Source organism: Ranitomeya imitator, chromosome 6, assembly GCF_032444005.1.
Source record: "Ranitomeya imitator isolate aRanImi1 chromosome 6, aRanImi1.pri, whole genome shotgun sequence".
NCBI classification, from domain to species: domain Eukaryota; kingdom Metazoa; phylum Chordata; class Amphibia; order Anura; family Dendrobatidae; genus Ranitomeya; species Ranitomeya imitator.
The window spans coordinates 257,750,512-257,773,017 of record NC_091287.1 but is presented as its reverse complement, the minus strand read 5'-3'; the positions used below and the strand labels follow the sequence as shown (position 1 = coordinate 257,773,017).

Here is a 22,506-nt window from a genome sequence, read left to right as displayed (position 1 = left end):
GAAAACTCCTGGAAACACCTCTGGTAGACAGGAATTAGCTTGAGCAGCTTGTGTGGAAAATTACAATATTATTCATTTTGTTTTTCAGACCCTGATATGAATATTTTTGTAACACGAAAACCTGACTTAAACAGTAGGGCATTTTGTGATAACATATGCTCTTTAAGGGGATTGTATGAGCTCTATAGTTTTTTATACTAATTAAAACCAGATACTAAATCTTTGCTTTCTTCTTCTCCGTTGGACTGCAATGAGTATAACAAATATGTATGCAGCTAGAGACACATGGCTGTATGCTTCCAGATGTATTGCTGCAGTTGTCCATGGGTCGCGTCCAATCAGCTCCATAGGAGCAGGATGAAGCTGCTTGGCACCAATGAAGTCTATGGGGCAGGACTGCAATAACACATGTCACCTATGGGCAGACGTTAGAAGTTAGAAAATGCTTTTATTTATACTCTAGACTTTTTAGGTCCACGAAAATTAGGTCAATGGTGACTTTCATCCCTAACCCTGTTGTCAAATATTAACACTTTAAATCTAAAGTGTTTCTCTTGAATGAAATCCCACAACTTTTCCGGCACATGTCAACTGATTTTATCAGCTTACATGTGCCTCTAACAGCCGCGAGTGGAATAGCTATCCACCCCCGGCTGTTAACTTGTTAAATTCCGCTGTCAATCTCTGAAAGCGACATTTAACATACCCACGCTGGAAGCGTGTCATAAACCCCTCCCATCGGCGCCCGTGTCACATGACCACTGGTCACTGATGGGTTGGCATGACAACCCGGGGTCTGCAGGAGACCCCTCCGGTTGTCAATGCCGGATAGGTATGAGTGCCGTCCAGTGGCCAGGGCTCATAGCAGATGAACATTTTACCTACCCAGAGCAGGGCTGAACTCCTGCTATGTGTAGCACAGGTGATCAGAAGATCGCAGCTTCTAGTCTCACATGGAGACTATAAAAAGTAGAAAAAAAATGTTTTTAAAAATAATAAAAAAAATAATATAATTTCCATGAGGATCCTGCGCAGACGTCTAACACAACCTAGGCAATTAGTAATAATGGCCTCTCTGTAGACTCCAAATATGGAAAATACTTATTACTGAGAATTAAGTTAAAATTCTTCCATCAACAACCAAATAAAAACTAGTTTGACCACCAGCACTTAGGGATTACCCTAAAGGCAGACACGGATAACTACTACATTGACGTCAATGAGAGCCGCATACTGTATTTGTTCTCTCTCTTCACTCCATATCCACATTACAATACCTGTATTATTGACTACAGCCTTTTGTTCTGTGACGGCTAATCTTATGTCTGACAGGTGACATGTGTGCTAATCTGAAGGCTCGGAATGTAGTCCATATGCTTTAGAGCTCAGACCATCCTAGTACACCTTAAAGAAATATTTTTACCATATACAGTTGAGCTTCTGTTACCAGAGATATACTTTAGAGCCGCCATATGGTCCATAGGAAGTTTAGGTTTCTAGGCATGCTCTGTGATCTGTGCATTGGTCCCTGCGCAGAGAAGTGGAGGAGGCTAGCTGTAAGCATCACCAACTGTGATAGTGGACTTCTTCATTGTCATCCTGTCTATGATCATAATTAAATAGTACACTAATTACCGTAAGTGTCAGCTTAATATTAGATGCAGTAACCAAAAGTGTAAGATTTCAGAATTTTTTTTGAAACATGGAAAATTAATGAAAAAAAAATCAACAAAAATATGTCTAAAATGTGAAACGAATATGTAAACAATAGGTCATTTTTGGTGACGCATTACCTTTAAACAGGAAAAAATAACCAGATCAGCTTTTTGGGAAATTCTAACAAATGATGCTCATCTAAGTCTAAATATACTGTATGATATGAATGAGATATTATGCGATTCTTATGAATATTGTATAGGGTTTTACAAGGAAAACGTGCCTAGAGACACATCATGAAGATCAGAGAATAAAAATACCCATTTTTACCATAAAGAATCATTTGAGATCACATGAAAAATTGCATTATTAAAAAAATATATTCCATTTGACCTTTAATAAAGAACTTTTCTGAATGACCTCATTGTGCACGTGTTTCCAACCCCAGTTCTTTTAGCGTTCATCAAAACAAGACACATGTCTGCCCTCTACTTCACAAAGACAAAGCGCTGCATATATTGACTTTAATAGCCACATGTCATCAGCAGCATGTATGGAGAGCTCTCATGTGATCTGTTACAGGGGTTAATTATGGCTGTTTTATATAAATATGTATAATGTCTCCAGAGAGGATAAGATCATAAACCATCAATACTAGAAAGGTCTCATATACATAGCCCAATATCCCATCGCTTACCTTTCATGTACAGAAAACTGTGGAAATACGGCAGTGTAACACAGCTATAGACAGATTCTCGCCTGTAGGACAGTTCATCATCTGTGTCAAACCTTGAGTCAAAGTCTTCTTCACTATCTTCAAACTGTAAATGCAGAAGCACAGCATTATAAGACCTACACAAGAGTCATAGATCTGTAGTCCCCACGGGAACAGTCAGTTACTGCTCAGTTTGGGAGAAATCTCATTTATTGTAACTGCATTTGGTGTTTTAACTATATATATAGCCTTAGGATTGTGTAAGTGGCACAGACCGGAGAGGGCCCCTATGTTAGAACAATATATGGGCCCTTTGCGGTCAAAAAGCTCGTCATAATGCACAATCCCACCTGTAGGTGAATGTGGGCCCCCTTACCTCTTGGCCCTGTGCGACTGCTCAGGTCACACTAATGGTATGTTTGCCCACGGTTAGTGGAATGTATAATATAAATTTACAAAACATACTGAAATGTGCATGAATACCTACCACAATCCATGTCCCATGCCAGTAATTGGGGTTTCCGATTACTTGCATTAGACAATGTCTTCATTCCTACATTATAATGTTTTTCTCAAATGTTTGATAGAATGATAGAAAAGTGGAAAAAAATTAGCCCCCATTGAATGACAATAAGACTAATGCCATGGAAATCTATGCCAGTGCAAACTGCACTTCTGCAATGAAAATATGAGCTTCAGCCCAGATTTCTGCGACAGCAATAATGGGCCAGATTTTAATGTGAACATATCCTTAAAGGTTTTTTTTCCGGTTTCCGACAAACCCTGGCCCCTGGATGCAGTTTAATTTAAAGATTCACCCTCACCAGGTCTGGTGCCAAGTTTACACCTCGTGGTCTCAGTTTCTGTTATTGTTTGCAGGGCTGATGGCTCGTGCTGTCAACTCAGACTGAGCACAGTTATTGGCAGCTTTTTCAAAGTGACGTCCATGCTGCAGACAATAACATACACCAGGAGCAGTGGTGGAGACTCAGAGCTGGACAATAACACACACCAGGAGCAGTGGTGGAGACTCCGAGCTGGACAATAACAGACAACAGGAGCAGTGGTGGAGACTCAGAGCTGGACAATAACAGACACCAGGAGCAGTGGTGGAGACTCCGAGCTGGACAATAACAGACAACAGGAGCAGTGGTGGAGACTCAGAGCTGGACAATAACAGACACCAGGAGCAGTGGTGGAGACTCCGAGCTGGACAATAACAGACAACAGGAGCAGTGGTGGAGACTCAGAGCTGGACAATAACAGACACCAGGACCAGAGGTGGAGGCTCAGAGCTGGACAATAACAGACACCAGGAGCAGTGGTGGAGACTCAGAGCTGGACAATAACAGACACCAGGAGCAGTGGTGGAGACTCAGAGCTGGACAATAACAGACACCAGGAGCAGTGGTGGAGACTCAGAGCTGGACAATAACAGACACCAGGAGCAGTGGTGGAGACTCAGAGCTGGACAACAGCAGACACCAGTGGAGACTCAGAGCTGGACAATAACAGACACCAGGACCAGAGGTGGAGACTCAGAGCTGGACAATAACAGACACCAGGACCAGAGGTGGAGGCTCAGAGCTGGACAATAACAGACACTAGGAGCAGTGGTGGAGACTCAGAGCTGGACAATAACAGACACCAGGAGCAGTGGTGGAGACTCAGAGCTGGACAATAACAGACACCAGGAGCAGTGGTGGAGACTCAGAGCTGGACAATAACAGACACCAGGAGCAGTGGTGGAGACTCAGAGCTGGACAACAGCAGACACCAGTGGAGACTCAGAGCTGGACAATAACAGACACCAGGACCAGAGGTGGAGACTCAGAGCTGGACAATAACAGACACCAGGAGCAGTGGTGGAGACTCGGAGCTGGACAATAACAGACACCAGGAGCAGTCGTGGAGACTCGGAGCTGGACAATAACAGACACCAGGAGCAGTGGTGGAGACTCGGAGCTGGACAATAACAGACACCAGGAGCAGTGGTGGAGACTCGGAGCTGGACAATAACAGACACCAGGAGCAGTGGTGGAGACTCAGAGCTGGACAATAATACACACTAGGAGCAGTGGTGGAGACTCAGAGCTGGACAATAACAGACACCAGGAGCAGTGGTGGAGACTCGGAGCTGGACAATAACAGACACCAGGAGCAGTCGTGGACACTCGGAGCTGGACAATAACACACACCAGGAGCAGTGGTGGAGACTCGGAGCTGGACAATAACAGACACCAGGAGCAGTGGTGGAGACTCGGAGCTGGACAATAACAGACACCAGGAGCAGTTGTGGAGACTCAGAGCTGGACAATAATACACACTAGGAGCAGTGGTGGAGACTCAGAGCTGGACAATAACACACACCAGGAGCAGTGGTGGAGACTCGGAGCTGGACAATAACAGACACCAGGAGCAGTGGTGGAGACTCGGAGCTGGACAATAACAGACACCAGGAGCAGTGGTGGAGACTCGGAGCTGGACAATAATACACACTAGGAGCAGTGGTGGAGACTCAGAGCTGGACAATAACACACACCAGGAGCAGTGGTGGAGACTCAGAGCTGGACAATAACACACACCAGGAGTAGTGGTGGTGACTCAGAGCTGGACAATAACACACACCAGGAGTAGTGGTGGAGACTCAGAGTTGGACAGTAACACACATCAGGAGCAGTCGTGGACACTCATGGGAAGGTGAGTTAAGTCCAGTTTGTATATTTTGTAAATCTGTAAATGGGGATCAGAATCTTTGAAAAACTGGAAAAACCCTTTAGGAATAACAAACTTAATACTTAAGACACTGCCAATAGAAAAGAAGTTCTTTGTAAATTATAATTAGGTCACAAAAACTCTGACACTCATCATGAATTTCAGATGGGTCATCACGTCCCAGCTTACCCCAGCTCTGCTCATTTTGTCAGGGCTGGGTGAAAATGGTGTGAGGATGCAAAAAGTTGCAAAATTTTTGTGCAGCCTCCAGTTGTGCCAAAATTATACAACTTTTCAAAACTTTTTACAACAGAATAGAATGCAGGTGTAAAAGCCGTGATGAATTGGGCCCTATATTTTAAGGGTATTATTAGTGACTTACAGTGGACCAGAAATGTTTATTAAAAGACACAAGTAATTTTATAACAACAAAAAAGTAAAAAAGCTTTTTATTTTCTTTTTTTTATAACGTAGAACTAATAGTGACCGTTACTCTAGACTATGGACTGTACATGGTATTGCAGATCAGTACCATTTCAGTAAATTGGGCTTAGGCCTGTGGCACACTTGCGAGTACTATGCGAGAAACTCGTGGGAGTCTCTCGCATCAATACCCAGCACTGCCGCCGGCACTCGGGACCAAGCTGCTCCACTCTGGTTCCAAGTGCCGGCGGCTGAGTCGGCTATTGATGTGCGAGTTTCTGGCATTACACTCGCAAGGGTGACACCCGCCTTAGGTGGAATGCCCAGACAGAAGAAAACCGTTTCTTGGGCTATTAAGCAGTTTTCAGAGAAGAAACTGAATAGAACCTCCAACTTTTTGAAGAGTTTTGAATTTTGGAGGAGGATTTGGAAAGTTTCCTTTATGTTTCTGCTCCAAAATCTCTTAACCTCCACCCCCACCCCCCTGTGTGAACATAGCCTTATACTTTTTCACTGAACTCTCTGAATAGAGAATTATATAGCAGGTCCAGGCGGCCTAGAGGACTAATATAGTGGTTAACTGTCAGCTTTTGTAAAGTATGCATTGAACAGGCCTCCATTCTGCCCAGCCTGAAGTGGTATTTTGGGTTCTGAGTAATTAATATTGTTGTCTTAACAGCGTCTTCTTTCAACTGCAAATGGCTAAGCACAAAAGCAATGGAAAATATCCATTTTCTTTCCATTTTAGAGTTCCTGCCCGTTGGAGGTTAAACTGTTTGCATCACACACAAAAGGAAAAAGAATCTGTTGAAGGATGGATGGTAGAAAAAAAGTTTTACAGATACTCGTCTGTATTTTTATAACTGCACAACTTATTCCACCAAACATCAGAAAGAGAAATCCACTTTTCAGTTAATATTAACGGGGTATCAAATATTTCATAGCTGACTCATGTTTGCATCCGTTCATTAAATGTGAATGATGTAACGGTAAAGAGAGGAGTTTATTTCTTTTCAGATATTTACAGCCTTTATATATGATTTATGATTTGCATTTTTGTGCACTTAGTATATTAAGGCAACATATGTGTTAGTTGACTTCTAGCGCCCATGAGTTTCCCTATGATCCATTTTTATCTGTCTGAAAAATATAGATTGGTTGTCTGGTTAAAGGGAACTTGTCAAGTGAAAAAACGTTATTAACCTACAGATATGGTGTTTAATCTGCAGGTTAATAGCTTTCTGATCCTGCCCGCTGCCAGCACTTAGAGCACCCCCTGCTGGGAGGAAATTAACTTAATTCCCCCTGACATCATTTGGTGTTCAGTCACAGGGGTGGTGCCAGCTTTGGTGCGTGGGTTCAGTCAACGCTCTGTGCATAAGGAGCAGCAGCTGTAACCATCCCCCGGCCTTAACTGACAGGAGGTCAGTATTAGGGCTGGCTGGCTGTCAGTCAGGGTCAGGGGTGTGGTTACAGGCACAACCCTCTATACACTGAGCGATGACTGAAGCTGAGCCAGCGCCATCCCTGTGACTGAACACTAAACACTGCCAGGGGAATAAAGTTCATTTCCTTTTGATTTCCTTCTGGCAGCGGGGCTCTAAGTGCCAGCACCGGGCAGGTTCGGAATGCTATTATAATGCAGATTAATCCCATATCTGTCCCCTCAATATATCTCTGAACTAATCTCCCAATATCTTCCCTCACGTAATCTTCAATCCTCCCAAGACCTCCTCCTCTCCTCCACAATTATTTGTTCCTCACACAACCGCCTCCAAGATTTCTCCCGAATATCCCCCATCCTCTGGAATTCCATGCCTCAACACGTCCGATTATCCACCACCCTCGGATCCTGTAGACGGAACCTGAAAACCCACCTCTTCAGGAAAGTCTACAGCCAACAATAACCGAGCCGCCGCCTCACCACCGCCAGAGCTGCCGCCTCACCACAGCCAGAGCCGCCGCCTCACCCCTACCTTCTGTCTCTTCCCCACTTTCCCATAGAATGTAAGTCCGTAAGGACAGTGTCCTCTCCCATCTGTAACAGTCCATCACTATAAACCTGTTTACTGTAAACGATATCTATAACCCTGTATGTAACCCCTTCTCATGTACAGCACATTTAGCACATATACAGCACATATAGCACATATACAGCACATATAGCACCAATTAATGGTGCTATATAAATAAATAAATAATAATCTTTATTTTTATATAGCGCTAATATATTCCGCAGCGCTTTACAGTTTTGCACACATTATCATTACTGTCCCCGATGGGGCTCACAATCTAGAATCCCTATCAGTATGTCTTTGGAATGTGGGAGGAAACCGGAGTGCCCGGAGGAAACCCACGCAAACACGGAGAGAACATACAAACTCTTTGCAGATGTTGTCCTGGGTGGGATTAGAACCCAGGACCCCAGCGCTGCAAGGCTGCAATGCTAACCACTGCGCCACCGTGCTGCAGATTACTACTGTTTTTTATACGTGACCGATTCCCTTTAATTAAAATTTTCACTTATGGATCTACAAAAAGAATTGTTATCAGACAGATTATGGGTCTATAAAAAGAGGGGTAATCAGACCATCTTTCCACATTGCCACTATAGGAGAAATGTTGTGCTTTTTAACATTCATTTGTAACACATGATCACAACAAGTAACACGGAATGAAAGGTGGTAAGCTGCTGACTGCTGGGGGTCCACTTTGGATCCCAGGAACTGGGTTCTGGAGTCCGAGATTGAATGAAGTGATGGTCCCGCATGAACTCCATCGCCTTATTAATGGTATATGGGACTGGACTGTAGAGATAGCTGGGCATTGTACTTGGGCCCAATCAGGCCCACAGACATTAAATCTTATTGGCTTGACTGGAGTCCCTATAAGCTGCAGCACATTTGGAATTTTTCTTGTAAAAAAGACAAGAAAAAGCATCTTGCTGTGATTTTCTAGATATTTTGCTGCCCAAATAGCTGCAGAAATGTTAAGTAATTAAAGTCTTACAATTGTCACTGCAATCGAGAATTCTCATCAAAATAAAAATCCTAGTATATTGATCCAATTATTTTATCACACAAATCTGACTGTTTCTATAAAATATCTCACTTATACATAAGTGCAGAGAAAACATTAGTAGTAGAAGTAAAGGGACATACTGAAAGTGAAACTTACTGATGACTGAGCTCCTTCGGAACTAAATCTGTAGGCCGATGAACTGTTGTATGTTCCTATGGAGCACTGATAGTCTGGAGACCACTGGCTGCTGTGGGAGTTAGAGAATGTCACACTGCTTCCAGAGGTAATGGCACCCTCTTTGTAATCATCATGGTCATAGTCATAATCTCCATCAGGAATAATGAGGTTTTCAAGGCCCTGCAGGTGATCTGGTTGCTTTTCTGGTACACAGTATGTGGACTCTCCCCCGGTAACTTTTTTTGCAGTTGTTGGATCTTGTCCAGGAGAAAGTAATATATTGTTTGGTCCAGCTTCACCAGCCGGTCCAATAGTATAATTCATGTAAGGATCTTCTTCTGAAGAGTCATCACTCGTTCTAATACCACTAGTTCTTTGGTCAGAGTGACCATGTTCGCTTGGATTTGGTGAGTCCTTAAATGCATCATCATCAGCTTCAAAGCCCTCATCGACCTCCTCTTCAGGATAAGGTTGACTAAAGTTAAAAGTCGGTTTCTCACAGTTGGCAATGCATTTGAGATCCTCTGGGAATACATCACTTACAGATAGGGACATTTCAATATTCTTAACACATTCATCAATCTCATCAAAGTTTAAGGACTCAAGAAACTCCTGGGCCGCTTTGCAGGCCTCTTCTTCTAGACGTTTCAGCTCATCATCGCGGAGTTGTTGAAGCCGCTGTAAAGATGCTTCTGTTAAGGATAATTCTTGTTTCTCCTTAATGCGTTGCAAGTCATCAATTTCTTTCTCTAATCTGAGAATTTCTTCCACCTGTCTGTTTTCCTTTTGCTTTTCTACTTCTCGACTTTTCTTTGTCTCTTTTTCAGCTTCCAACATGGCAGCAAGTTCTTCCCGTTTCTTTGCTTCTTCAGCCTACAGTTAAGTAGATGAAAATGTTATACTCGAAATAAAAGCTACCGTAATATGAAATATTTGTATTTTTGTAATGAATTACAATCACTTATATTCACGAAATTAAAGTATAATGCGCGTCTCTGTTCTACCTTATTAACACACTGATAAGGAAAAAATCCACATATTAGCAAAACAAACACAGCTTTGATTAAAATATGAAACAGGCCGCAAGACAGAACATGAGAACAATGGATGGCAAGTAAGCAAGGCACGGGTCATCTGATAACAAGAAAAGACTAGACCTAACTGTACCTAAGTGTTACGGAAGGGACAAAAGACTGACAATTTGTTGCTTCTTACAAATTATTTATCATTCACTATCATCTGGAATCATATAAATTGTATCACAAATCTATAATAAAACGAGAATAGTTAAAAATACCTTTGCTTCTGACATATGTATCATACTGGGACACACAGGTTTGGTCTAGATACAGCGGGATAAGGATGGTGAGGGTTGAACTATTCTATTGCATAAGCATAAAGCAGGAAAAAAACATTGACGTGTTGACTTCTCTTATGAGGCTATATTCCTTACAGTCCTACAGTGATACTGGCAGTGGTATATAATGCTGCGCATATCATAGCGAAAAAGGTACGGAAAAACTGCACATTTTCCCTCCTATATCCGCAGCATAAACTGACATGCTTTGCAGGTCAAACTCGCAGCTACTGTCAGTTTGCAAAGATATTTTGCAGCATGTGCATATGATTTCTTGAAGTCCCATGCACTTTGCTGTTACTGTTGAAGAAGTGGATTTTATACAATCAAACGCACCATGGAAAATCCACTATGTTTTCTCACAGTGTGAACTTAGACTTAGTGTTCTCTAAGTGCAGCGACAACATGCATTATTGTGGAATTATTGAAGATAACCTGAGAGGAGATTCTTACTTACTGAACAACCGGCCGTAAGAGCCAGATACTGGTGGTGTTATTACAGCCATGTATATTTTACTGTGAGATGTTGCAGTTTCACAGAAAATGTGCTTTAAAAAGCATGACTCGCTCCAAAAATTAACTTCTCAAGTTTCCTCCCTCAACTAACCTACTTATACCTGATATTGCCGTTGCCTTGGGTGGGTCGACCATAACTTCAAAACAGACCGCTTGCTGTCTTGGTTTCATATTTTACACACAACTTTCCTTTATTCCCCTATAGCTAATCACTCATGCTACCTGCATCTTAAAAATATCTGCACAATTTGACCTTTTCTGACTTTTGAAACTACAAAAGATTTGTTGATCTTATTCATTTTTGTCTGAACTACTGCAACTCTCTTCTGATCAGTCTACCACTTACCAAACTTTCAACTTTCTCCTCTTCAATCTGTCCGGAATGCGACAGCCAGGGTCGTATTTCTGTCTAGCCGCTTCACTGATGCCTCCACCCTGTGTCAATCATTGCGCTGTTACCCAGTAAACTTATCTTTCCCACCCACAAAGCGTTCCTCAGTTATGAACCATCCTACCTCTCTACTTATTTTTGCAGCTCATCTAAAACTAACATCCTCCATAATTTGTAGCTTCGTTCTCCAAGACTTCTCTCATGCTGTGCCAGTTTTCAGGAATGCACTACCTTGGATGATCCGATTAATACCTAGTCCTTGCTTTTTTAAGCGTGACTTAAAAACACATCTTTTTAGACAGGCTTATAACTTCACTTCACTAATCTAACTCCTCCATGTTCCCTCTTTCTAAACTTTCCTCAGAATGTTGCCCTCCCAGTCATCTGTCTCCACTTCGTCAGTGCACTCAGTAGCATTTCGTAACTGCACTTAGACAGATCCTGGCTGATGACCGACCCATGAAGTTTTATATCATAACCCCTATTTATTAGAATGATAGCTAGACCGTGCATAACAAGCAAGTTCTACCTATTGTGTCTCCCCTATTTCCTTATAGATTGTAAGCTTGAGAGCAGGGCCCTCACTCTTCCTGTAGCTGTTAAACTACAATTTTGTCCCTGATGTCCTTAAACAGCTCTTTGGTCTTGGCCATGGTGGATAGGTTGTAGTGTGATTGATTAAGTGTGTGGACATGTGTCTTTCATACAGGTAACAAGTTCAAACAGGTGCAATTAATACAGGTAATGAGTGCAGAGTAGGAGGGCTTCTTAAAAAGAAAACTAACTCCTGGTTGGTAGGTGATCAAATACTTACTTCATGCAATAAAATGCAAATTAATTATGTAAAAATCACACAATGTGATTTTCTGGATTTTTTTTTTGGTATCCTGTCTTTCAGAGTTGACATATACCTACGATAAAAATTACAGACCTCTCCATTCTTTGTAGGTGGGAAAACTTGCAAAATTGGCAGTGTATCAAACACTTATTTTCCCAACTGTATGTCTTACTATGTAATGTATTGCTGTAATTGTAAAGTGCTGTGGGATATGTTGGTACTATATAAATAGCATTATTATTATTATTATTATTATTAATAATAAAAGTCAGCCAACCATGTGTGTACACAGGAAGAAAACTGTCAGTTAACGGGGAGGAGAAGCCTACCAAGGGCCATGTGACTTAGATGACTAGTCCAAGGATGGTCGCCAACAGCTTCTCCCTGTCCCACGCCCAGACTAGTGTCTTCCTATATCTAGGCTAGGAGAAGTCCCGATGACCTGTCAGCTGTGATGGATAGTCCACGGCCATCTTTTCAAAGTATGTTTTCCTCAGAAATGCTACAACGTTTCAGAGTTAAACATACTTGGCTGCAATGATGTCAAATTTGCACTACCGGTGGGTCGGGCATCTTGTCAGATTTCCTTTAAAGGATTTTCAGCATATCAAGCTTAAGCTTAAAAAGGTATTCCCAACTTGTACATTTTTGACATTGAACATGCTATAAGTGTATAGTAGATGTAGGTGCCATCAATGGGACCTGTACCTATCTCCAGAACAGGGTCCTGATGTGCACCACGGTCAGTGAAGAGGTGGTCGGAATTCCCATTCATTTGTGTGGCATTTCTAACCACCTCTGGACTGACAGTAGCATGCGTCATGGCCCTGTTTTGGAGGCAGAAGCAGGACCATTGGTGGGACCCACATCTTCTATACTTTTTGGTTGCAAGCTGGATACACCTGAAATTTACAAAATGGGACTACCCCTTTAAGTTTCCAGATGTCTTGCATCTATTGAATGGAAAGCTTTATTGTTTACTTCCAGGGGGTGTAAGTCAGGTTGTCCCTATCATTCCATGTTCTTTCAATAGGGAGCACTGTTAGCTGTAAATGATCCGAGCACCATCACCAACATCATATCTCCAGGATTTATATGTATCCACTGGAAATAAATGATAAACCTTTTGATTTAATGACTAGAATAAAGATCTTTAAAATTGTAAAGATTTAACATACAAAGTATTTTAAAACGCTCCAAAGGTTTTCAGTATAATAATATTAAACTATCGCTTTATGCAATGGATGCAGTAATACAGTGCTGTGCAAATTAATTGGGACAAAGGAAAAAAACCACATATTTTTGAATAATTAATAATAAAATGTTATAATGCACTGTTACATACTAATTCTGAAAATTACCTTTTCCACTGGCTAGTTGACCAAGATTTATTATATATTAAAACTGGTTTAAATCACTGACTGGTAACTTACGATTTTACTTAAAAAATGCTTTGTCCCAATTAATTTGCACAGCACTGTATAATATGGAAGCCTCCTTCACTAGAAGATCTTGCTGAAACCACAATGCTAAATCATAGATTAATCATTCAATAAAATGATGTCACATAATATAATGTCAGGAGGACACTCACGCAACCTACAACCATATATTGTAAGACAAATATTAGCTTAGAGGCCATGTCGCTCTGCCGTGTCTCCTATTGCTTAGGAATGTATCACATATCGAATTAAAGGTCAGGCCAAGATTACATTCAGCTGAGTGACAAGTGTAAGGATTGGCTGCAGCGGGTATTTATGGGATGGCAATAAATCAGATCCATGTGCATCTCAGCAGTGCGCAGATGTACGTCTGTGCCTATTAATGTAAACCATAAAGATGAACGGTAGAAGCTCCAGCTATGACGAGTGATGAAACACAATCATGAGCTATATATTAGCGGAGATGTACAATGACTAATAGACGCAAAACAATTACAATAAACTATAATACTTTATATTTCTGCTGCTTGATATTATAAATGATTACTTAATATTATAATTGCGTGCTATGTATTAATTCCACAGCACTTTACAGAAATTATCGGCGCTGTCCCCAGTCTAAGTTCCCTATCAGTACGTGTTGAAATATTATGACCCAGAAACATGACATCCTCTAGGCTTAGGACAGCAGACATCAGTGTGTCAGTTCATTGCTTACCTGCTTGGCGAGTAGCTCTGCCTCTCGTCTTTGTCTTTCTCTGCAAGAGGACACAACATTAGTAGATGCGTTTCCCAGGCTTACACCGGGCGCATACACAATGATCTGTCATTGATTTCACGACCCATCCTATGCAAAGAAGGGTCTTCCTGCAGCCACTGCTTGTACAGGTTAAAGTACTGTATGCATGTACTAGATGGTTGGCATCTACTATATACACATTTGTATGAACACTTGGAATGCAATGAATATATCAGGCACTCATCGACCATGCAGAACAATGGCCGTCACATATTCACCAACTTATTGGCTACTCTACAGTATTATATACATTACCTGCAGTATATATACACTTATAAATATATATTGGCTACTCTACAGTATTATATGCATTACCTACAGTACATATATATTCCTATAACTATATATTGGCTACTCTACAGTATTATATACATTACTTACAATGTATATATATATACATATATATATAATAATGGTAAGGGTGTTCTATATATATATATATATATATATATATATATATAAAAGTATATATATATATAATATATTATATATAATAATACAAAATACATATTAATACAAAATATAATAACATAAATAAAGCATAAAAACATAATAATACAAAATACATAAAACATAATAAAAGTAAAAAATAAAATAATATAAACATAATAATACAAAATACATAAAACATAATAAAAATAAAAAATAAAATAATATAAACACAATAATACAAAATACATGCACAAATACATGAAATAATAAACTTTATATATATATATGTTTATAATTAAATGTGGTTGGCCTGAAATAATGAAATAATAAACTACAAGCACACTTATAATATAATTCCCTGGATTTTCCTACTTATTCTATATCCCATACCTTTCTTCTGCTTTTTTTCGTAGCTTTTCTTCCTCTTCTTTCTTCTTCCTTTCTTCTTCTTTCCTCAGCCTTTCTTCCTCCTCTTTCCTCCTCCTCTCTTCTTCCTCTCGTCTTCTCCTTTCTTCTTCTTCCTTCCGTTTCTGTTCCCGGAGCTGTCTGAATGTACGGCGGGCTATCTGCCCACGCAGCTGCTTCTGGAAGGTCACAGCTGCTTTTTTAAGGCGTAAAAACTTTGTTCTCCACAGGAAAGCCCGGTAGTTCTTCTGGATAATCACAATGCAGTGAAGCACCTTTCTGTACTGCTTTCTACAGGGAAGAAGGAGAGAAGCGTGTTGCATAAATCGATAAGAAATAATCCATCCTATTTATGCCTCCCGTTTCCAGCAAGTGTCAAGGTGTCAGACAGCAATATCAATGACATCCACAGTCGGAAGCTCACACTCCTTGTAGACTCAGGGTTCCGGCTAAGCCGATGTTAAGCACAGCCGTGTCTGTAGTTCTCCTGGCATGACTGGTGCTTTGGAAGAGGCAGAATGAGCTCTGATATATGCCATGCTTACAGAGAAAGTAATTACACCCCGCAGGATGCCTTTCTGGGTGACATCTTGGCCTATATCTACAGCCGGGACTCATATACACATGAAAAGGGATTATCTCATTATGCAAACAGCCATTGAACTGGCTACTATTGACTTTGGGAAGACACAAAAGTCCACAGATGCGGCTATAGGTCTGGATTTAATACATAATGTATGACACTTTGTTAACCAGTAATATTAGCAGCATTTTCTGATACTATTATCACTCATGATTTCCAAATAGAAAGATAAAAAGATTTATGACTATCACTATTCAGCCATAATCCTTTTAGGGCAACTCTTATATTGTTCTGGAAAGGATCATCTGATTTAACTTAATACTAACTCCAACGACATCTTCTCCCGATCATTACTCACACTAATGGGAGTCAGAGATGATTTGGATAGAACTAACCTTCCTTTAATCACATTTGATTCTGTATTATTTATTAGCAAATGTATGGAAGGAAAGAGGATTACTGTATCTTGATTCATTGTCGATGGTCAACTTGGTCCCTTGCTGCTTTCATCAAAACAGCGAGAGTAAAGTTATCTCGGTACAATGAGAACAGAAATTGGGGGAAGGATGAACTCTCATGGGTGAATCTTAAACATAAGTAGAATATTTTATTTTAACAAATTTGGCCAAAAGAAAACAATCTTTACCTTATCTTTATGAAGACTTTGGCACAAGGCAGTGATGTTGTCATGATGTTTTACACAAGTTTTTAAGTTGTTTTCGTTGCTACGACCCTGTCTAAGGCCGACTTATGTACTCAGTATTCTCAATTTTTCCAATTATCTAGAGCTGTAATGCAATTCAAATGTCATATATTTCATGTTTTCATGCTATAGCGCTACAGAGTGCTACTTCATTTGTTGGTTATATATGAAGATGACTACTCTTACTAAGCACCTGTACACACCTGTTTTCTGTTTAGGAAGCGATGGTCCGTCTTTTGATATTTATAATCAGATTTAATAAGCTACAGTATATTAGAAAGTTTCCTATCTTCATGAGCACTAATAATATATGAAGCAAAATTTTAACTTACAGTTACTGTTTAAGATGGTCAAACCCATTAGTATAAAGCTGATGAAAACAGACAATTTCAACAAAAACGATAATTCATAAGGTGAAACCCAACAATGAACATTAGCTTTATCTGACCAGTGAAATGCAGTCTCTATCTAGAAACAAGTAGGTCATGTTTAACTTTGCGTGGAACTTTTGTCCAATGTCACTGGTCTAGGAACCATCTATTTGAAAGCTACCAGAATTGTTCCAGAATGATTGTCTGTGCTTCACTCAGCGATATTGAACATGTATGGCCAATCTGAACCACTGTGACACCCAATATTTACTAAAATGTGTATGTATTTGCCATCAAAAAATAAATTAATTGGAAAACTGTTAGTTTAAAGGTTGTTCAACTATCAACCAACTTCTATTAAACTGTACATTGTGTTACTAAGTATCACTATGTGTAAATTATCATTTAGCCTATAGACAATTGTAAGGACTTTTACCTACACAATCAGAAAATTATTTTGGGGCTGTGCCATACAACCATTGGTTCCTGACATTCAGCATGAATGTCAGGTGGACAATAAGTCATTGCATTGTCTCCTATTGGACTTTTCTACAACAATCTCTGAAATGCTGAAAGGTTCTTTTTAAAATCCATTAATCTCGCCTCCTCTGACAGGAACACTTGGTCACTGCCTATTATGTCCACACCTTGTTTGATCCCTGGACAGAGCCAGTATCGACATATATGTCCTATTGGCAGCATGGTGGTTAGCACTGGTGCTTCACAGAACTGGGCCCAAATACCACGAGGGACAGCAAGGAATTTTAACATGGGAATTCCAATAAGGACAGTAATGGTTATAAGGGGCGTAACAATTTCACACAGGTTGCGACTGTGACCGGGCCCATAAGGGAGGGGGACCCACAGATGCCAGCGCAAACTTCAACTGGATTTGAGTCCTCAGACCCACATTCAGCTGTAGTGTTTTGCAGCACAGAGGACCCGCTGGGTCCATGTACTGCAATACACACTGCCAGCCAATCAGAGTCCAGCAGCTGACATTGGATTGCATGTGACTGGGCGAGCATGGCAGTGACATCATGCACCCCCATTGCTTGCATGCTTAAATCAGCTGCCATCCTCAGAAGAGGCTGATACACGGCGGGGGAGCGGAGGGTAAATGAGTATGATCTTCATTTTTTTCTATGCATTAAAGAACAGCGGTACAATGGGGGACATATACAAGGAAGGGAAACATATATACCAGGATGGAAGTTATACATACCACTATATCAGGATGAGAGGCATATATATCAGCATGGGGAATATACATACAGTATATACTAGCATATGCCAAGAGGATGGGGATATAGAAATATCAGGATGGGGAACATATACACCAGGATCAGGAACATATATACCAGGATCGTGAACATATAGCAGGATGGGGAACATATATACCAGGATGAAGGTCATACATACCAGGATGGGAAACATATATGTGGCACCCCAGGGTCCTGGTCATCATAGTGGTATTGCTTTCCTCCCGGGGAGAGTGATGCTACGTTTGGAGGCAAGGAAGGGTAACTGCATCCAGGTATCACAAACATGCAACACTTCACACTCCAGGCCACCAGGGGGAGCTTCTGATCCTATATACTAGGTGACTCCCCATATATATATATATATATATATATATATATATATAAAACTAGTAGTCTGTAGGGAAAGTTAGTCAGTCCTTCAGGGAAGCTGTACCTGGCAGGAGCGAATTCCTGTCAGAGGACAGAGGAGAGGGTTTACGGAGCTGTGCATGCCCTCAGAGCTGCAGCTCCCAGAAAGAGACATTTGAAGGCCGAATTGATTGCAGCGAGCGTGCAGGAGAGGAAGCACAGGAGAGAATATCAGAAGGGGACCAGCCCCCGAGCAGGCTGCCTCCTTCTGAGGCGCAGAGACCGGTAGCCGGTACACCGAGGTTGTAAGGACCTCTATGACTTACATAAGAGACCGGCAGGACAGCTGAATTCTACGTTACCTGTCCGACCTAACACCCAGGAGGCATGGTGACAATCTTAGAGGCTGGGGTGTGTAGAGTCCCTATAAACCGCCTCAAGTCACCAGTCATACGGATATGTCCTATCCAATCCGGGGGACAGAGAGAGATAACATCTGTGAGGACCTTATGAGAAGCTTAGCAGTAAGGGACTACACCACCACGGCGCTAGAGGAAAGGCTTTTATTCTCCAACTTGGACAAGGGGACTCTGGACTTGCCTCCAAACCGGCCGGACTCTGCCTGCCCTGTGGTCTGGTGCTCTGGACTGTGGATGCTGAAGTCTTCAGTAAAGGTAAAGAGACTGCAACCCTGTGTCCTTCTTCTCTGTGCCACTCACCATTCACCATCTATACACATGGAAGCCCTGGGGATACACTTCACCTGTGGGAAGTTATACCATCTAGCTGCCATAACATCCCCCCAGCAGATCCCTTAAAGCAGCGTCGGTCACCCTGACCGAATACCACAGGTGGCGTCATGAACATAAACTTTATCCCTTTAAAGACCTTTCCCTTTTATAGCCACCGTGACATTCCCCCCTTTGAGTCGACCAGACCTGGTAACGAGTGCCCTACTGCCCTCACCGGGCGCTCCATATACAGTATACCAGGATGGAAGTCATATATATCAGTATATATCAGAATCGTGAACATATAGCAGGATGGGGAACATATATACCAGGATGGAGGTCATACATACCAGGATGGGGAACATATATACACCAGGATGGCGGACATATATACTAGGATTGGCCCAAGATGGGAGAAATAGATACCAGGAAGGAACCGAAGATGAGTGACTACATTATGTATGTCCTTATAGGATTTATATAAATTGCCTCTTCAGAGAGCAAGATGACTTAAACTCTAGTGCCACCACCTACTGGAAATAGCAATCCTAAAAGTCAATATCGACGCTTTGATGAGTCTTGCCATAGGATTTAACCTAACTCCTATGTCAAGGCTTGTTAAAGGGTCATTACTGACTTTTAGGATTGCTACTTCAAATAGGTTGCACTAGAGTTCTAGTCCTCTTCTTCTCTGAAGAGACAATTTGCATATTTAATTTCCCAGAGGAGCATGCATGGCGTATAAGTCACCTCAGTCTGACATGCCAGGCTTGGCTTGTCACTCTCCACAAGGAGAAACATTACCCCTTAGGTCCCTTACAGGATTTAAAATGCTTCAAGGGAACATTCATCTGACCAACATAAGGGGAGTTGGGGGCCACTGGACTCTAGGTAAGTCACTGATGACTATGTCTGTAAAACTCTGTGTAATATGATGGTGCTACATAAGCAAATAATAAAAATTTATCGAATTATTAAGCCCTGAATGTTGATATCCAGTCGATATTCACATTATTATTTTTATGTTCGGTAATTCAATAAATACAGTCCAGGTAAAGTCACACAAGACCAATTTTCCCCCAATGTGACACCTTATGCCTACCTTGCCACAAAGCCCATGATGTGTGACTGTATGGTCAAGGCTGCCTTGTATACCTCTACTTCGCGTTGCTTCTCCAATTTTTGCTCCAAAGATTCGCGCAGAAAGACCTGGACAAGCACAAAATACAATCATTTTTTGAGCTGCACAGAATCAATTTTTCCTCTTGTGCGCTCAAAACCGATCATACGAGTAGTACATTGAGTACTTGGACTGATTTAGATAATGGTGCTTGCTGTATCATACTTACCAATTCTCCAAATTCAAGACATACTCATGAACACCCTCACACCTGGCACAATTTTGGCATAGTTTTGGTAATTCCCACCTTCTTCGTGGTCTAGCGTGCATGATTGTCTTTTTACTGTTTTGCTTCCATTACCATTGCTCTCATATAACGCTACATTTAGATAATGTCATAAGTCGCAATGCTCATTTATGGATGTATCATGTAAAATCAGAACATCTAAGACCATACTAAAGCTAAAAGGGCGATCTGCCTACAATCAATACCTGCCATGTGCATGACTCCAAAGTGACACCTGTTCTATGCTATTCAGGATGAGATGTGACCTGCTTTCCGGTGTTTCCTATGTCAACATGAGAGCATTCGTACAAAGAGTGACACGTATATCTGCTATATAAACAAGAGAATATTGCTTTGGGCATTATCATAAAGTGCACCTTTATGTTCTCATGTGATGTACAATATAAAGGCTAGATTAGTAGGATTTCTGGCTCATGGTGAACAGAGATCTTATACTGAACCGTAAGGTGTTAACAGAGTAGCAGCCTATGATTTATTGAGCCAGCCATACCCCACAGTAATAAATTACTGTCACGCTTATGGCTTGCTACCGTTTCTTATGAATACAAAGGGTAGCGTATTACCTTGGTCTTCCCAATCTGCCATTCTGTATCTGTCGTGTCATGAAGATGGAGTAAGGTCTCACACTTGCCTTTCAAGTCATCAGGAAGGCTTAGATTTCTCATTAGTACTTTATACCTTGAAGAAAATTGGTAATCAATAACTAATCGGGATAAGAAGTTTAAAATCCATTTACAGCAACAGAATTGGAAGGTATATCTACCCATCTAGACCGCACGATAATATATATGAAGAAACTACCTGAATGTAGGGTTGTCACCTTGTTTCATTTTCTAGGCAGGGAGCAAAGAAAAATGAGGCCAGAAATGAGGAGGCCATTGACCGCTATAGCCGGCACATGCCTACTGTACCGCAAACTTGTATGTACTTTTCGTCCAATCAGCTTTGTCTTATGACAGGTCAACAGCACAGCCCGCAGTAAGCAACACGCTTGTCTGGTACATGTGTTCATATAGAGATCAATGATCCAGTAGAGTAGAGCTCTTGGTCACATAATTATCTTAGTATCTACTAAAAACAAGTGTGTACGTGACCTTAGAGCTTCAAAACATACAAAAATACCATTGTCATGCTATGTTAAGTCTTCATAATATCAGCTGCAGGAACACCCACAATATTGGATTTAGCTACACAACACAACACATGAATACAAGGGCATAAACACAAGAAATACTCACCTAAAATAAAAATCATGGAAGGGCCTTCTGACAGGAAAGCCAGCTCTGCGGATTCTGACTGTCTCAAGCATTCCTGAGTACTTTAGCTGGTTGAGGACCACTGACTGGTCAAACTGGTCTGGCATCTGCAAAAAAAGAAAGTGAAGGTAAAATGGCACGTTAGTGTAGAGAAAGAAAGATATTGATCATGTATGATTGCTTTTGTAATAACATCCATTTATTGCAGCAATAAAATTATAACACAATTCAGACTCTGAACAATGAACCATGATTAGACAAAACTTTCAATAAAAAGCTTACACAAAAACTGATTTTCACAATTCTATCCCAAAAGTCATGACATTTATTTACAAATGGTAATGTTGGAGATCTTATATATTGAAGACTAATAGGTTTCTTAATAATTAATTCAGTATAACAATATAAACATGGGAAGAAGAAAGAGAAAAAGACAGGTTGAGAGAAGTAAAGGAGGAATGAAGGAAAGAATGGAGGTGAGGAGGGAAAGAAAGAAAAAAAAAAGAAAGAGAAAAAAGAAAAAAAGAGAGAAAAAGAGAGAGCGAGAAAGATAGAAAGAATGAAAGAAAGAAAAAAAAGAAAGAAAACAGAATGAAGGAAAGGCTAACTAGATGTGTCAATTAAAATTCATAGTTCTTTATAACTTTTCATTGACACAAGGCAAAAGTGGAACAAGACATTTAAGCAACAAGAGAAGAAAATGTAATGAAAGAAATAATAATATGTAATGTAAATACTGTATATAAAATCTCCTGTAAATCTAGATTCTTTTCTTAGCCCACACCCAATACATTACTCATTCCATTAGTACACACACAAGCACCATGTTTTCCCCTGTATAACAATATATGTAGCGTTACCAGCGATCGGATGCAATCACTGAGCCCCACACCACCTACCTTACACCTTCCCAGCACTTTCCCCTGAATACTATG

General features: G+C 40.8%; 1 protein-coding gene across 1 annotated transcript in view; it reads right to left on the bottom strand.

Annotated features, from left to right (window-relative positions):
* MYO10 (myosin X) overlaps nt 1-22,506 on the bottom strand; it is a 251,495-nt gene that overhangs the window by 27,954 nt on the left and 201,035 nt on the right. Inside the window, exons 20-26 of the mRNA XM_069730591.1 lie at nt 21,554-21,678; nt 20,879-20,993; nt 19,991-20,097; nt 14,873-15,178; nt 13,970-14,009; nt 8,687-9,580; nt 2,354-2,477 (exon numbers count right to left, since the gene is read on the bottom strand). Coding sequence (XP_069586692.1) covers nt 2,354-2,477; nt 8,687-9,580; nt 13,970-14,009; nt 14,873-15,178; nt 19,991-20,097; nt 20,879-20,993; nt 21,554-21,678 — 1,711 coding nt within the window. The remainder of the gene's footprint in view (nt 1-2,353; nt 2,478-8,686; nt 9,581-13,969; nt 14,010-14,872; nt 15,179-19,990; nt 20,098-20,878; nt 20,994-21,553; nt 21,679-22,506) is intronic.